The sequence below is a fragment of the Callionymus lyra genome, chromosome 7 (genome assembly GCF_982586985.1).
Source record: "Callionymus lyra chromosome 7, fCalLyr1.hap1.1, whole genome shotgun sequence".
In the NCBI taxonomy this organism is placed as follows: domain Eukaryota; kingdom Metazoa; phylum Chordata; class Actinopteri; order Syngnathiformes; family Callionymidae; genus Callionymus; species Callionymus lyra.
This window is the reverse complement of record NC_141824.1, coordinates 27,434,706-27,452,976: the sequence shown is the minus strand read 5'-3', so window position 1 is coordinate 27,452,976 and position 18,271 is coordinate 27,434,706. Positions and strand designations below refer to the sequence as shown.

The window sequence follows — 18,271 nt, the reverse complement described above, 5'->3', positions numbered from 1 at the left end:
CATTAGTCAAGAGTCACACACTAATGTTATTTCAGTAATAATAAATAGAACAATATCTCAAGGGACGGTAGCGGTCCTCGGGCACCATTGTTGTGCACAGTCATGATCAATTCTTTGTGTAAAGGATAATTAGGAATTTGACATGTCTATAAGAGTAGATTCAGAATGTGTCAAACTAAATGCCTAGAGGCCAACTCTGACCTGCAATGAGTTTTGTGTAGCCCCACAAGAAAAAGAGATTAGTTTGACGATACTGACTAAGAGAAAGAGCAAAAAAGGGAATCCATTTCAGGTTTTCAATGGAAACTAACTGAGAAACTCCAAATTAAATAAATTTGACTTATTATATTAAGCACAAAGCAGGAAATTGATCACTTTTCATTTTTCAAAAATATTTTATTTGATATTGATCCAGGTACAAGGAACTTAAAGAACATGGATTTATTTTACAGGAGAATGTAAAACTTTAGTTCTTGATCCACTGTCTTTTAAGGGGACATGCAAGTGAGTACAGAAGGTGTTGACAGAAACTAAGAGGAACTGTAGAAATGGCGTGAGCTGGGGCGTCACCTCACTCTGCACTGTACAGGAAAGACTTCAGCCAGCAACTTTTTTTTTCTTCTATTTAAATATTTTATAGCAAAAGAAAAAGGCAACACACAGATTGGCTACAAGGAAGCAACCTTGTTTGGGGTTTTAAATAAAAGAGCTTTGCTTTTTTTTTTTGAGAAACGAGAGGACCAAAAAAAAAAAAAGTGAAAATAAAATCCACATTTAATATTCCATGAATCTTTATGCATATTTCACAATATACCTTTATTATCATTTTTAATAAATACAAAAACGACACCGTGAGTTCAAACAATGAGTATTAAAGGGACACAAAAACGTTGCAGACATTAGAAATATCAAATTTGGTTGTTTTTTTTCTGACATCTTGCCTTGAAAATCACAGCAGAAATGAAATTGAAAGAAAGAAAAGCGAGGGATAGTTCGGTGGCATCAAGCGCGGATGGATATACTGTATATATACACATATATACACAAACACCACCAGAATGTAAAATAACCTGAGATACTCTTTGCACCTCATTTCCAGGAACACTGGCCACTGGGTGAACGGTCGAAGAAAATAAAAGTCATGACGACGACAACCTTTCCAGCCCCTCCCTCACCGCGTTACAAAAAAAGGACGACAACAGTCATTGAACCACAAAAATCCTGAACGATTAGAAAAAACATTGTGGTAAGCAGCGTTTCAGAGTCCAAGGCATATCAAACAAAAACAAGCGTAAAGATTTGGTGGATGTCGTTGGTCCGGCAGTCGAAAAGCTCCAGACGGCTGTAGAGGCAGTGGAACCTGCGAGTTCATGTACAAGGCTTTTTCTCCGTGATCACAAAACTGGTGTTTTTTTTCTTTTTTTCTTGGTTCACAACATCGATTAAAAATAAAACATAAGTGCTCAGACGAAAAGAAAAGTACATGAAATGTAAACAAATGATGTTGCTCCACTGAGATATCAGGCTTCGTCCCCGCTGTGGTGTTTTATTATAAAACAAATCTGCTGGCTGCTGTCTGTCGGGGGAACCGGACGGTTTTACTGAGCTGCACTGAACTGACAGAATTCTAGAAATGTTTGTGGCGCTAATTTCAGTTTCTCTTTAAAATGATGTTTGAGGCAGTAAATGCAACAATCCTTTTTGCTAATCCCGAATCCAACCAGGGCCTCAGAGTTAAGATTGGAACAAAAGTGCTTGAAGTAAGCAACAATTAAAAATGCTAACACTCCAGAAGAGGCTACATCCACATGACTGTGTTTCAATTCTGTTTCTATACTTCACTAAAACAATTGTTGAGCTTTTCTTTGTCACAATTATGATCCACTGAGATTTAAAGATTCGTGTTTTGGATATATTCCAATTAGTTTCGGAAAAATACCAATCAGTTTATCTTCTATAATGATAATATCAAGCAAGTTATTCAATTCCCAGAAAATGTATTTTCAACCTTTTGAGGATTTAAAAACAGATTTTTTGACCCCATAAAACAAAGTTTCAAATTGTATTTAAGAGAATATCTGGGGTCACAGCACTTAAAACTAGCTCCTTCAACTACAATATTAAACTATTAATTTATTCGGCAGAGCTTTGTGAGCTTTTCTTCTGGTTTGCACTGATGAAAAAATGTACTCATATATTTGATTTTTTTTTAAATAAAAGTCACCTTTATTACAATGACAAATTTGTTGTGACAAAAAGTGTGCAAATGCTAAGCTAGCTTTCTTGCTAAACAAAAATAAGGATTATTTCAAACCAATATTGATGACAACTCAGTCACCACTACAGTGTTATTAACACTAATAATTGGGAATTCTATCTGTAGAATAGATTTAATTTTAAGCTTATGTGCTGTGTGTATAGTAATTAAAGCCATTTTTGATGTGTTTGATCACACAGAAGCGGACCTGAAACAAAAAACGCAGTGGTGTGGACGCAACCTCATGCATCACCTGTCTTAACCGTGTCATGTCTGCTTTCATTTAAGGCTAAAAAAAAGGAATTGCAAATCGACATCTGAGTTTGTGTGCTGTCGTGTCGGTGGTCCGTACTGAAAAAGAAAACGACGAAACCCCATCTTGAGGGGAAATAATGACATAAACCTGCTCGCTCTGGTCGAGCTCTCTCAACAGTTGATTAAGAATTAATTCAGTACTGTTGTTCCAGCGTCTGCCTATCGGACCCCCGGAGGTTCCCCCCCACTTTAATATCTCTCTGTACATTAGTATATAATCTTCTCTTTACTTTACAGTACAGAAACTCCTCTTCACATATTCTTCCGGTTCTTCATGTCAGCAGGAGCTATATCTTTGTGCTTATCACCAAAAATTGCAGTGCAAAAACAATAATTAACAATAATCATGATAGAAATTAATGGAAACTATTAACAAACAATGGATTATAAAACAATATCTCATGGCACCACAGCCACACAATTCACATATAATACAAACAACCAGAGAGAAACAGACGCTTCCAGTCAAGGTAGGATTTAAAAAAAGGAGAAGCTCAAATCAATCAGGCTTGCATAGCAATGCAACACGAGTTAAAGAAAATATTTACACACGATTCCCTTCCTTGTTCCTGGAGGGTAATTACCAGAAAATGTGTATTTCTTTTGTTCTTTTTTTCACTTGGATTTTGTAACAAAAAGAACATGACAGTAAGGTAGGAGGTGGAAAATATTGTTTTTCTGGAGGATGAAAACAGAGTGGGATGTACAGCATGTTTGTGTCTGTACATCACATTTACAGTTCTGTGACGCTGCATCGCTTTAGACGCGCACACATGGACTAAAGTTCAGAGCCCCGAACTGGCAGGACGTCGCTCATTCCAGTAGTTTCCAGGCCAAGTACCAGTCGGATGACTCTGGAGGAGGAGAGATGGAGATGAGAAAGTTAGGATTTTTTCAGTTGACCATCAAGAGATCGACTTTTTCTAAATATTTTTTTTTGAATTGAAGCAAAGTGTATTTACTATAAATTGTAACAAGAATTAAAGAGTTAGAATTAGGTAGTTGTTTGAGTTTCATTGCTTTTGTCTTAGATATTTGGTCTATCTTAATCTTAATTTTCTACATATTGCCTATATTTTTTTGTGGTTTCTGATCATTTAGATTATTATTGTCTTAAAGATTTTTTTTTTGAAAAGTAACAACAACAACCAAGTTATATTTGCATGTGACTCTTGACTCTCAGATACTATTTCAGTCAAGATTACTAAAGAAAAAAGAGTGTAAAAGAGTGAGAAACAAACTCTATATCTTGTTGTAAAGACTCCAGCCTGGGGCCCTTGCTGACTCGGTGTTACGGTGAAAATTGTATTTATGCTCTCAAAGGTTTTTGCAGGTCATGCCTTTTTATTTTTGTTGTATTTGCAGGCCGGGCTGTGAAAATAATGCTAACATTAAACCAAAAAAGGTTATAACAATTTTTGTTTTATTGACTGTACTATTTTAAATTTTAAATTAAAATATTTAAAATGTATTTTCATATAGTTTACATTTTTTTAAAATGTATTTAATTGTAGACCCACAGGGGGCGCACCATTCAGCAACAATTGCTAGCTAATGAGATCTATTCTACTAAACATAATTTAATACTTTAAATCAAAGAAAATGTTTTTTACGTACATAATTCTCCTGAGTACTGTCCTTGCCCATTGGTCCCCAGAAAATCAGCGTGTTCTAACGCCGTCCACTGATGCGGCTGTCGGGGCCCCTCGTTCTTCCGTGGCCCCGTCGACCCCTTGGAAGAGGCAGTGCCGGAGGAGCTGTTTCCGCCTGGTGAAGGGAAGGATGGCTTACTGTACGGAATACATCCCTCCTCTGAGCAGAAGACACACAAGGAAGGTGGTTTAGACTGATGATACTTGAGCAGACGATGAGCGTCTGACATCTGCACGGTCGCCGTGCCAACTGGCAGCGCCAGAGACTGGACCGGGCAGCCTTGCACATGGCTGCGCAAGGACACAATAACAGTGGGGCCACAGGATGTGGTGGCCCCCAATGCTGGCAGGTAGCGTCGCATTGACCCTCAGCAGTCCATTGTTGTATGAAATCTCATCAAACTGCTCCCCACTGACCCGCTAATGACTGTAATAGAGTCAGACCTGACCTCGGCTGACTCTTCTGCGAATCACTCAGCACTCTGACACAAATGGGAATCCACCAATCTATGGGTGGGTGGGTTTTTTTTCTGTGTTTTTTGCAGCACCTGTCTTTGTCTGTGAAGGTACAGCCCAGCATGGAGATCCCTAATGGTGTCACACTCATACACAGATGGGGCAGAGACTGAACGCAGTTTGTATGCGTCGAAGAAAAGCGAAGCCATTAGAGGGAATTTCAGTTGCCGGAGCCTCTAAGACTTGGAGTGGAGCTAGCCAACATTGGCAACACTTGGAGTGGCATAAGAGGGGCTGTGTGTTGGGGGGAACCACAGCAAGTGGCAGACAGTGCAATCTGTTCAGGGGTACTCAGTCATGGTGCAGCAGAACAAGAGCGATGAATAGATACTAACTAATAAACTCAGACTACCTGTATATAATTGTAGTGAGAATAGATTCAAGATTTACCGTTTTTGTGCCCCCTGCGACCGTCGTCGGCCCGTTCCATGGATCCCAGCCGCTCTTGTACTTGTCGATGATGCTCCAGAGTAGCACGCGTCTGTCGATCCATGGAGCTCTTCAAGTCGTCCTGTCCATTCAGCGGCCCCGAGATCGGTGGACGCTCCAGAGATGAGGCCTTCCGGTCCGTTGTCGGCACCATGTTGTTTATACTGCGGGCGCCCTGGACGCGGCCCTGGCCCTGAGAGGGAGGGGGCTCAGGGGGAGGAGGTAGGTCTGGGACACAGAATGATCATATAAAGGATTGGTTAGCAAAGATACTAGGACAGGAGGATTTTTATATTCCAAATCCATTGTTTGTTTCTCCTTTAGTAAGACAATGTTGTCCTTCTAGTTCAACTTCAGATTTAAAGTTAAGTTTCTTTCTCACCGTCTGCACCGGGGTCTCTCCGGTGGGGTGCTGTGTTCTGGCTGCGGGGTTTGCGTGCTGGCCTGGCTGCCCTCTGGTGGCCCAGGCTGTGTGTGCCGACTGTGCTGCCATCTGTTGAGAACGGACTGCTGGGCCGAGGCCGGTGGGACAAACCTTTACCTGTGGAGTGATAAATAAAGTCGTCAAGACGCTGCTGACAAAAAACTGTTATGACTCATGACCCCAGAAACCAAAGTGAAGCCAGTAGAAGTGGATCAAACGGCTGCTTCCATTCCTCGAGGAAAGGAAGAGGACAGGGAGGTCAGATAAGGAAACTCGTGCCATGCAACACTGAAGCCCAGAAGCAACGCAGAGGAAGTCAGAAGTCAACTTCGAGAGCAGACATGAGCCAGAGGACGAACCCAGCAGGAGGAAGCACATGATCTGCCACCGGGTGAAGTTTCAGACCCGACAGAGTGTCTCCACACACCAACCTCTTTTGCTGAGACTAGTGCCCTCCAGGCGATAGCCGGCCTTGTCGGCCGCGGCCACCAGCGCCTGAGCAAAGCTGCAGTGGGTAAAGATGGAGCCGTCGGACGAGCTGCCCATACTGGACCTGTGGCTGGAGAAATTACGCTCATCCTCTGAAGCTGAGCCCCACCCATTCACCATGGACCCTACGGAACACCACATGTATATGAAATGATGCCGTATCAACCGCAGCAAATGATCCAGATCAACTACTATCATGGATGCACGAGCGTAACATCTGTTTTTCCTCTGAAAAACAAATGTTACAACACAAATATTATACAAAACACAAGCTGAAGGGCATTTTTTTCTTGCAGGTGAGTGCCCTTCCCAAGAAGTCTTCCCAACAACGAACGCAGCATGACTAAAATCAACACATTCTGTCCTTTTGATAAAGCACAACGAGCACACCTGCGCACAGGCACAGACAGAATAGCCTCCGGGGGAAGCAGATGAAGCACAAAAACCATTGAATGAACCTCCTGCTGCTGCTTTCATTTGATACTGGAAGCCACAACTTTCAGTATAACTTCATGAAAACTTGTTTCCAGCTACCCAGATTATTTACTTTCATGTATTCGAAACCATTTTTCTCCTTCAGTCCAGCGTTTTAAATATAACCGGTGGAGTCTGCCAGTAAAAATACAGCACTTTGGCAAGCCAGAGCACGCTCGGTTAATGTGACAGCTTTCTGTGGGTTCGGTTTGGCTGACTGTGCTAAAGTGGCGCTGACCCAAGTGGTCGACTCACACAGACTTACGAAGCGATGTGATTGAAGAAATGATTGGTTGCGCGGGGAGTTGGGGTTGTTCGAGGGGAAAAGAAAGTTTCTTGGGGGAATTAATCAGCGTTTAAAAAAAGATGGAACACACACACTTATGCTATAGTAGTGGTGAGCATTCGCCTCATTGAAAACAGTTGTGTTTTTACTTGAATTAGCTATTTATTTTTTAACTAATTTTGCTATTTATAAGTTGGGTATCTTTTGCATACTTGTTCCATTGATTTGATTTTAGGATGTGGTTTCATAGATGTTGGAAATCAGCTCTTGGGCAAGGCATGCACTTTGTCTGTGCTTCTTTACATTGCGAGTGCGTTCTTTAGAAAACAAAATGACAACTTTGAAAATTGAATCCAATGATAAATACTTCTATTAATGAAGCCCTAAAAATATGCAATCCTGGACGGAACTATTTTGCGTTAATAGTGGTACTGAAGCAATTATCATGGTTCATTAACACTTAAATTGCTAGAAATTAGTTTTATGTTAGTTGCCACTTGTAAAAAGAGCTACATTTGCTAATAAGCTGGACTACACACGGTCATAAAGCATGTTATTATTATTTGGCCATGTCGAGCACCACACACATTTCTTCTTGTGAGAGTTTCTTATTGACGTAACGTGATGGATATTTGAAGCAGATATGTAGGAAAATCCTTTCAAAGACATTTCTAACATCTGCATCTCTTTATCTGTCCAGTCTTGGTTACTTTATTGCACCTCCAACAGCTGAGGTTGCGACAGTCTCTGGCTCTGGCAATAAAATTCTCTCAGATTAATAGAAACTTCTATAAAGTGTAAGCTTGCGTAACGTAGAAAACCTCTTTACACAATCCATTTTTTACAGACCTATCTGAAATCTGAGGCTGTAACGACTCTCCAGCCTTCCATCTCACCTCAATGTGTTCTTTCAAATCCTCTTTTTTTTCTTCTTACAGCAATTCCAGCAAGTCCAATTCCCCCACAAAGAATAGAGCAGATAATGAAGTATAGGCTGTGCCAGCCAAAGCAGCCAGGCTTCCAACTCCTCAGGCTCGGTGGAGGAACACTGCCTCAGCAAATCACATCACAGAAAGACTGCCACTTTCTGCTGCTGCTGAACCTCTGAACCACTTCTGTTCCCAATCAAACTGTGATCATTGGAACATCATTAGATTAAAGAAAATCAATCTTTCAATTTCAAACCTGACAATCCAGACTGTACTGAGAAATGTGGGGCACGTCATAGCTCCCTCAACCCCTGGCTGACAACCCCTGTGCTCCACACGCTGTTGGAGCAGCTCTAGCAAGCGTGGACTTGGGCAGGGTGGCAGTTAAAATCCATCCCGGATCCCTCCTGCCACTAAAACTGATTTACACTGGCAGAAACCCTAATCTGCATGTCGTTAATCAGGGAAATCATTCCCCCTGACGAGAAGGAGTCTTTACCTGCTGTCAGGAGACGTGACCCTGCTCCTCACAAAACCTGGCCGGGTTTTATGAGGGAGTAATCGCCCAGAACAGTCCGACTTTAATCACAGCGGAGGCCCACCACTGTACATCAACAGTCCTGGCGACTTCTCGCATAAATCAAGATCATATTTGAGCCCCAGTCTGTGTGTGATTCTGCCTTCAGTCAATTGTAATGACACGTGGACGAAACTTCTGAGCACTGTTTTTGATCACGCAACCATCTTTGCTCGCTTGTTTCCAAGACTATGGTACATTTTAGCCAGTTCTGAGATGGTTAATGAACTTTTATCACAGCTCTTTTTATATTCTTCGTCGGATGAAGGAATGTTGAATTAAAGGGAGGGATGGAAATTCAAGGCTGATGTGTGAGATCAACAGATAAATCTTTCTGTTGCTATGTTACATCCCTCACCTCTGTAAGAACCAAGATCTAAGAAAACACACTCAGTAATACTAGCACAGAGATATAAGCCCTCAGACGCAGTCACACCATTGTACAGTTCCCAATACACCTATGTATGTTTTTGGACTGTGGGAGAAAACCGGAGTACCTGGAGTAAATCCACACAAACAGAAGGACATATTAACTCCAAAGCTGGAAGTGAACCTACAACTTTAAAGCTGTGAGGCAGTTGCAATAACTAGTAATGGTTTGATGAAGCTTAATGAAGCAATGTCATGTTGTTTAGAGGTCAGTAGGTGGCGCCATCAGTTTAAAAATGATGTGATGTTTCTATAGAAAAGTTTTTCCAACAAAGGTAAATACGGCAAAGACCTCCATCTAGTGGTCTCTGTAAATAATGACACTGCTTCATGAAGCTTGATCAGACCATCACTAGCGATAACCACTGCTGTGTGTTTATTATTAAAATCACATTTGATTTTTTTTTTTTTTTTTTACACTGAACCAGACTGATACAATAAGATGGAAAAGGTAAATATAATGAATATAATTGAAGTCAATTTTTAAAGTTTTTGTGATGCATTATGATCATGATTTATGTTTATTATGTATTCCGACAGCAATGTATTACATTTGTGATGTATTACTTTTGCTATGTATTACGTTTTTGTTGCATTCTGTTTTTTAATCACATTATTGTTGCTATGTTTTAGGTCTGTGAAGCTTTACGTTTTCGATCCACTGCGTTTGTGATAAATTACCTTTGCAATGAATTAAGTTTGAAATGTAGCATTATCACAATACAATATGTGTCATTCAATTTGTAATTTATTTGCATAGCTTCTCAATTGTGTTGCATTTTGTTTGAAATTCATTTGCGTTTGCTTATTGTTGCATTGTGTTCGCATTACTTTACTGTTGCAATCTGACATTTCAACGGAATATTACATTTCCCTGTTTTTAACAAAGAGTGATCAAATGTACCAAACTTGTCATCAACCATTCATATGGTTTATAAATATATTTTATATCCTGAAGTTTTCTTCATGTTCTCTGTAAACACACTGTCTCTGCTGATTCTTTCATACATTTTCATGAAGACGATTGTGAGACGAAGACTTGATCATCTGCCTGTGACCTTGAGCACTCACTGAACTGTGATTTCGCTATAAAAGCATGAATATGTTGCCCCCTGTGGCAATATTTGACATTGCCGCTTTATGAAATAATTATTTTAGAAGAAAAGTGTTATTTTATTCACAAATAATAGGGGTTTTAAATCCCACTCTCTGTCTGTTACTTTCAACCAATATAAGTTTCCATCAGACCTTTCACATTCATCATCTACAAAACACTTTCCATCATCCTGGTCTGATATTCTGGTGAAAAATGTCTCCAACAGGAGAACCTCCTTTGTTCTGAGCCACAGAGAGTTTGATTTACTGGCCTTTGGTGTGTCATTAGGAAAACAAGTCATTTCCATACGATTAAGACAAATCTATCAGTAGAGCTGAGACGTGAATCTACATCCTTGTTAGTCTTAAAACCTCAAACGGGTGGCCACTATAAATCTGCGTTTGTCTTCTCTCCTCCCGCACAAGCCGAGCTGTCAGACGACCGGGTGTGGAGGCAGACTCGTGGATAGATAAGATGTCTTCAGAGTAATACAGTAGAGGAGAGATGCAGCCGATTACAGCCTCTCTGCTGCTTTATATTCCTTTAAATACATCAGCACTAGCATGTGTCAGCACAACCCAAACCTCTGCTCCATCATGCCATGGAAAACTACTTTTCAAACAGTGCAACCTCCGTCGGGCCAAACCGACGAGCAGAACTGTTGACACGCTCGCTCTCGGCCGCCTCAGATCTTCAATAACACCGATTATTTTATGCTGCGTCCACTTTTTCTCCCCTCAACAGTCGGATGATTGCAGAGTTCGAGGAGTTTGTGAGGAAAGTGGCAACTTTATAACCTTCAAGAAACTTTCAGGTGGATGACATCATCGACATGCAGTAGTTCTGTTTTGACCAGAAGCTTTTTGAAGTGGCTCTTGTACTTAAAAAAAAAAAAGATCCACGTCGAGCCATTGGCATCAGAAGTGATTCAACAACATTCACTGAGAGGCCAGTTAGGAACGACCACCACGGCGCCCTTCATCTGTCCCTCTGACAGATGGCAATAAAAGTTTGCGCGGAGTAGTAAAAATGGAAATGGTGTCTCGCATCTGGAATGGAATATGCAGCACATGAAATGTATTTCAAATCTCTCCAGGTACGGGTCAAGATATGGGTGGCTCTGGCATGGCTGCCGCGCGCGACTTAAATCACTGTCATTCTCGCGCCGCCTGCCTTCCCTCTCCTCTTAATTTCCCCCTCTCACTTCCCTGTTTAAAATTCATGGACTTTCTTATCTGTCCTTTTTTTGGGGGGGGAAATGATAATTACAATTCCCCACAGACTGCAGGAGTTGCTGTAGAAACTTGATTGAGGGACACTTGGAGAGCAGGTTGGCATGAAAATGAAGAGCAGCAGCCTGTTAATGCCTCACCATGAGAGAACAAACGTCAATTTGTTTTGCAAAGTTTGACAATTCTACGACCTTCTGATGGCTCAACATGTATTTGTAACGATTGCTGTCTCGCCTGGCGTTCCACAGGGATCAGTGCTAGACCTCATTTTTTTTAAACATATAAACAAATAACAAACAATGCCCCACTTTCTGTGCCAAAATGATGATACGGATGGTGACAATTTTGGACTGAAATAATGACCCTAAGATCAAAGAACCTTTGTGTTCGACACTTCAGACAGATATTGACAAAAAGTTTCTCGATTAAAAAACCTCGCAACCAAGCTTCAGGGAGACATTACAGTCAAATCTTAGACACAGTTTAATTTACACAAACTAGTGCAAGTGAAATTATTGTTGAGTTATCTTAAAAACCAGGTAACTCTAATCTAAAAAAACAACATTTTCTGACGATGAAGCAACATGAATCTCCTTAAAACTATAAGTAAAATCAAAACATTAGAAATGAATTTAATAAAAATGCTTTGATAAAAATAGCAAACACATTGACTGAAATAAAATGTAGCGTCTTCTTCTAAGTTCTCCAACATAATTACATATTTTTTCTCATTCATTAAATAAAAATAAATAAATTGAGTATAATTTGAGAATAAGATATGTTAAAAAAGAAAGAAAAAAACTTTCATATTTAAATATTATTATCTTTTTGTTCGTCAGAATACTATTTATTTCACTAATGCATTAAATCAAAACGATTGATTAGGTCTGGGGTGATAACTTTAGAAATAACAGCTCATCCAAGATATTAAGCACCAACGAAAACCTCCTTGGCAGAGATAATTCAAGAGATTCCAGGTGTTAGACATTGGTTCCATCCTTTCACAGTCTAATTGTAGCAGATGCCTGGAGCCACATCAAAGATGATCTTACCTGTTATAGAGCTGTCCAGGTTGTCCATACTGGACCCTGGCGTGTGCTCAATGCCGTTGCGATGCCTGGCTCCGTAGCCTTCATCCTCCTCATCCTCGTCCTCCTCCTCATCATCAGGCAGGTCAGTCTCCAGGTCAGAAACCATTGTGCTTGACACGTAGCCCACAGGAGGAGCCGGCGCCTGGGGAGGAAGCGATCCTCCCTGCATGTGCCTGGCATAGCAAAACAGAATATTAAAGGACTTGGTATGCATCAAGGAATGTGGCGGGATGATGAATCTGTGCAACATGAAACGTTCCATGTAAGAGAATGAAGAGGAGAGAGGCTAGCAGGGCTAATTGCATGGACATCTTTCATAAGCTCTGAATAAATTTGGGCAATTGGGCTAATTCTGCGTAGCATGCTAACACAATGACCCGTTAATTGCCGCGGTGGCTGCTACAAAGAAACACTTCGCCACGGCTGCCGACACACTGCTGTCACCTCGCTGGCACGCCGCGTCTCTGACAGTTGCATTTGTTTGAGGGGCGCGTGCTTTTAACGTGGTTTGCAGTGGGAATTGCTTGTAATTACTGGCCCTCTGGTGTTGTCAGAAATTTCTCCCTAACCAACGTAGTCATTACTGGGTAACATGACATCTCCTTCCTGGCGAGGCGTCACCCCCCCCCCCCCCCCCCACACACACACCCTGCATGATGCTGTTGTGAACGAATGCAAGTGTCTGCTTCTCTGGGCATTAGCGACAGAATGAAACATGGCCCTCATCTGACTTGCATCAGTGGAATGACAACAACAATGGAATGTTGCTGTGGGGGAGCAGACAAGTGCCAATGAAATGCTCTAGGAATTCAACACATACAAATGAAATGATTAATGCGTTTATGGCCACTGCATGTACTGCTGGTATGGAAGTATTACACACATCTATAGGCAGCCATGTTAGAATGATACCTGACATTTCATTGCAAACATGAAGCTTATCTCATCACGGTCATTATTTTCTTTGTTTATGCATAACGATTTGAAGTATTATTATAAGATACTGGACACATTTAATTTCCTTTTTTTCTTATTTTTGACATTTTGATGTATTTCATATTATTTTTTATTATTATCATTAACTAGTAGGTTTGTAGTGGGAGGAGTAGTAAAAGTGGTATTACTATTATTTACAAAGATAATTAATTTTTTTTTTAAATGTATTAGTAAATAACAACTAAAAGGCTATGGACGAAACATCCGATAATATTCAAGTTTTCAATAAGGTTAATTTCACTATTTTTAAATCCATTTTATCCCTAGTATTTTTGTTTATAAATTTTTGTTTATACAATTTATGTTTATACAAAGATTTATACATTATACAAAGAATTATTTTTTTCCATATATCATAATATTTTCATTGAGATTATATTTCTTTCCTGGAAACCACTTTAAATTACATTTTTCCAGCACAATAAACACAATCATATTAATTAATTTTCTTATTATTTTATAATAATATCAATACTAATACCAATACGACTACTTTTACTACTAATAATAGGTCAAACTGATGATAGTGATTAAATGATAATAGTCATATTAATAAAATTAAGCAATACATAAATAAAAAAATACAAAAAAGAATAAATAACAATCAAATATAATCACTAAAATAAATAGCGTTTGGTCAGAATTTTGAATAATGAATAATCAAATTCAAAACATCTTTAACTTCTGCAGAGGATCCAATCTTTACCATGTTTGTTTTGCAATGTCCATTTGGTAAGCCCTGGTCAGCTCGTCCAAGTGGGCCTGAAGCATCGGCTGCATCTCATCCCGAGGAGACGGGGTGAGGGTGGCGGTGGACTGCTGCCCGAAGGACACCGCGGCGGGGGAGGATGCCACCCCCCGGATGGGCGGGGTGGGTACTCTTTCGTCCTCCTCCTCCAGCTCGTCCTCCATGCCCTGGTGAAGATAAGTCTGAACGGGCATCGGTGGACCCCAACCATCGCTCTCGTACCTATCAACAGAGGAGATACATGTACAAATACATAATGATTTAATCTCTCTTCTGTGACCTCATCTTTCTACAAATAAACCACTTTCCATAAACCATTCACACTACCTTCCTCCCATCCCTGTTTACTTTACACCCATCTATAAAACAAGGCGGGCAAACAAGACCTGTCTCCCTGATGAAGACATAAAACACAAAGTTTTAAAATCCTCGACGCTCAGCTGCACCAAAGAGCTCCCATGACCTTGTCCAACTTTCACACAAATTTATTACCCGGCAGTCGTGAGCGGAATTACGAGCCTCACTTCCTGGTGACTTCTACATGCTGAAATAATAACTGCCCATAAAGCAAGTGTTCATTAAAGAAATTTGTCAGTGCACACTTCATAGGACATAACAGTTTTAATCTGAAGTCATTAAGAGCAGCCTCAGATTTACTGTGCTGGACTCTTCATTTGCCAGAGAGCCTATTAAGGCGGACGACTCTCCTGGCACCGGCTGCACCAAAGACACACACATCACCTTCAGGATGGTATTTGTTCTTAAAGTCAGAAAATGTAGAATCCCACAACATATTTGTCTTCATTGTCTTTATAAAACAAGGATTTTATTTTCCCCGCTGATGAGCAAATAGATTCATCTGGAGCCATCTGGGCGAAAGTTATTTTTCCAGTCGTGGCTTAGACCCGTACGTGAAAGACAGGATAAGCAGTTTGCTCAGCAGCCATCTGTATGTGAGTTTTGTACCACCGTTTGGGTAAATCCCACTGTATTTGGAGAGTTTACACGCTCCAGATGCACACTTATACAGTAATTAGCTGTCGGGGAAACTAATCTGAGGTATTATTCTGCTTTTCTTTATCCTCCACTGACGACGTCTACAAGACTTAAGCTGAGGCAGGCTCCGATGATTTATTCTTTAATATGGTGTCTATGTCGCAAATATGTTTCAGTCAACGTACCCTCCTCCTTCGTGGTGCTCATTGGGGTAATGGTCCATCTCTGTGCCAGGGAGGGGGTGAATGGGAGGCGGGGGAAGAGGGACGTTGGCCCAATTGGACCCGTTGGCTTTGGCGGGTTTGGAACATGTCTTGGTCTTCTTCTTCTTCGCACCTTTCCCACCTGAAGACAAAATCGGGTTATTGGAAAAAGTGTGGCGGTAACGCGATTATAAATCCATTGACACTCTCTTCTAACCTTTAGAGTGATAAATAATTTCGAACAGGAGGTTTCTATGAGCTTCTGTCTGTCAGCGTCTACACATAAAAGCTCAAGGTTGCCTGATGAAAAGCATGCTTGCATTGATTGATTGGCTGAAAAGCTTCAAATCTCCATAGAAACAGGAGAGAACAGCAGTAAAGGAGGGCAGACCTTTGAGCGCCGCCCATCCCTCAGTGGCACCCCCACCCTTTTTTTTTTTTTGATACAGCAAGCTTTAGGCTCCACAATGAAATATCTCACTTCACGGCATCATCATAATGAATGGGCTTGTGTAGAGTCGTGTGTTCCTAATGGAATTCACTGAGAGTCTATTACTGCTTTCATTTCTTTTATTACGCCAGAGAGCCGCTAACCCCATCCATTTCCACTCAGATCCCTCCAACGCCACCTTCTCCACTGACTCATCTATCTTTATAAATCTGCCAGCCGGGTCAAACCTGAGGTTTAAGACGATTCGGCCACTGTGGATGAAAAGCTGATATACAGTTTAAAACACATTTGACTTTGACTCAAGCCTGTTTTTTTTTTTACTTTATGAGTAATCTATCACCAAGAGGGTTTGATGGTCAGCTATGAGGTCACATTCCACTGCATCATGACCACAGAATACATTCATCCATCAGTAAAAACTGCATACTTTTATTCCAAAAAACATCAAAGATGAATTAGAGATGATTAAATGATCATGTTTCTAAATCAGAAGGCAGTTTCCAACTCTGTTACTCTGTCAGTAGTTTCTCTTACACATAATTGAGCAGATACATTTTAACAGGTTCAAAGGACTAATCAACTGATTTTCTGCTTAATTGCTGAATATTGAATTAAAATAAATGTTTTTTTTAAAGAAAACAAGCATAAAATGAATTTAACACTGGACCAAAGTTGAGCATAACGTACTGATTCGTTGTTATTAAGAACTCAAGAGACCTGTGATTTGGCACAACAATACACTTGGGGAGCAATAAATGTTCATAATTCATCTTTTTTGTATAACTACCAACATTTCAATTTATTTTTAAGATATCAGACTATATCGGACTATTAAGATAACACCAAAAAAAAGCCTCCTTGGCAGATATATAAGACATTGATTAAAAACGCATCTAACTAAAAATGTGGGAGACAATTGAATGGCTTCATTATGTTTTAATTAACTTAAATTATTATTTGTACAGTATAAACACGATTTGTTTTTTGAGTAGTTGTGTGGAAGATGGCTTGTATGACTTTGCCAATTTCAGTTTTAATTCAAATAAGGGAAGTCAGGGCATCTTAAAGGGCAACAAATGTGTTGATTAAAGTGTCTTTAAAACTGATCTTGGATCTCTATTGTACTCATCAGTCTGTGTCTGTTTTTACAAAACTCTCTTTTCATTGAAATATTGAAAAAAAAATACACCCACTAAAAACACTTAGTTTATCTGGAGATGAAAACTTGTTTAACAATGCTTCATCAAACCCAGAAGTCATCACCTCCAAAGGACCCGTTTATTATTATGTCATAATGGGCCCCCTTCCTCGTAACCTCTTCTTTGCTGATATTTCAGACGGGGGAGAACTTTGTGAAGAAGTAAGAAAGCATCCTCATGATGAGGGACTTACTGCATCTTGAAGAGAAAGACTTCAAGATTTGAAACATCTTGTTAAGTCAGGAGAGTTGGATTTTCACTATGGTTGCCATTTTAAAAAGCCTGAAATGATCAGGGTTGGTACTAGTTGGATGTTTTCGGTGCTTAGTCACCACCAGAAGGGTGGAAGTGAGTCATTTTGGCTTAGTAATGGTGGAATAAATTCAATTAGGATTTCAGGGTCTATTTTAAAGACCTTGACCCTGGCTCTAAATCCAGTACAGTATGCTGGATCTAATGCCAACCAAGCCCCAGTTGAGGGATTAAAACTTGAAAAGAAAGAAAGACCAACTAAAGGTGAGTTTCCTGTTTTGTTGCATTTATTTTCTGGAAGCTGCGAGATGTGTTAAAAAATGCTGGAAGCCAAAGGAGTAAAAATACGTTCAGATATTAGTATCACATCCTCCCTAAAAGACTTGGCACCTGATTTATAACTTAACTATGAACAGGGGCTTGGAGCAGTGAAGAACATGAATCACGCAGGGAACTCATTTCCAATGACTAAAAGCAGTCACTCTTCAAAGTCCAGCTCATGCTAAATTTAGAGTCAGAGTTGAGTATTTATACCAAAAGTTTTGGGCGCTGCCAGCGTCCCTGGATTCGTTGGCTGTGGGAGACAGCCACAGAGTTCAGACTCCAGAATATAATTACAAGCTTAAAGATGTGACAATAATTTAGAAAACGAAACGCACGATATCATCTTGAACTTTTAATTCAAGTTGCATAATGAGGTGAGGTGCAACATATCGTGAGCGATCACACACAAACACACACTTCACAGAGGTTTGGGGAGGAAGGAGCCTCACACAGCAACAGAAAAAAACACAAGCTTCTTGCACACTGCTATACTAAGAAAGCTTTTTAATGAGAAGCTCCAAGCCCCCAGTGGAGAACCATGCTGCCATGAAAGCCGCTCTATTTCTGATTCTTTTCATCCTACTCTCCTCCTTCAGACCTGACTTTCATTATCTCCTCAGAGGGAGAACTGTTACTTTTCAGCTCGTCTTCAAGTGCTGACTTTTCTGCGCTTGAAGTCTGAATCAAAGCTTGCGCCGATTCATTATTGTTGTGATAGAATATACAGCTTATCATGTATAGAGAGCAGAGTCAGATATTTGATTCCAACGATCAGGGTGTGACACAATCAATCGTTTCAATGCTTCCACCTTTCTTTATAACCAGAATGTTGTACAAAAGTGTTATTACAAATATGATGATTTCAGTTTAATTTATTAGCTGATTCCATAAATATAATAATTTCAA

The 18,271-nt window shown here is 40.2% G+C and overlaps 1 protein-coding gene across 5 annotated transcripts in view; it reads right to left on the bottom strand.

The window, feature by feature from the left end:
- Window positions 1–791: 791 nt before the first annotated feature.
- robo2 (roundabout, axon guidance receptor, homolog 2 (Drosophila)) overlaps window positions 792–18,271 on the bottom strand; it is a 305,161-nt gene continuing 287,681 nt past the window's right edge. For 4 of the 5 annotated variants that reach the window (XM_087795574.1, XM_087795577.1, XM_087795575.1 and 1 more), the window contains 8 exons: window positions 15,122–15,281; window positions 13,899–14,162; window positions 12,158–12,369; window positions 6,025–6,207; window positions 5,552–5,710; window positions 5,131–5,397; window positions 4,190–4,384; window positions 792–3,426 (listed from right to left, as the gene is read on the bottom strand). In XM_087795574.1, coding sequence (XP_087651700.1) covers window positions 3,425–3,426; window positions 4,190–4,384; window positions 5,131–5,397; window positions 5,552–5,710; window positions 6,025–6,207; window positions 12,158–12,369; window positions 13,899–14,162; window positions 15,122–15,281 — 1,442 coding nt within the window. In that variant the 3' untranslated portion in view covers window positions 792–3,424. The remainder of the gene's footprint in view (window positions 3,427–4,189; window positions 4,385–5,130; window positions 5,398–5,551; window positions 5,711–6,024; window positions 6,208–12,157; window positions 12,370–13,898; window positions 14,163–15,121; window positions 15,282–18,271) is intronic. The other variant, XM_087795578.1, reaches the window with a different exon arrangement.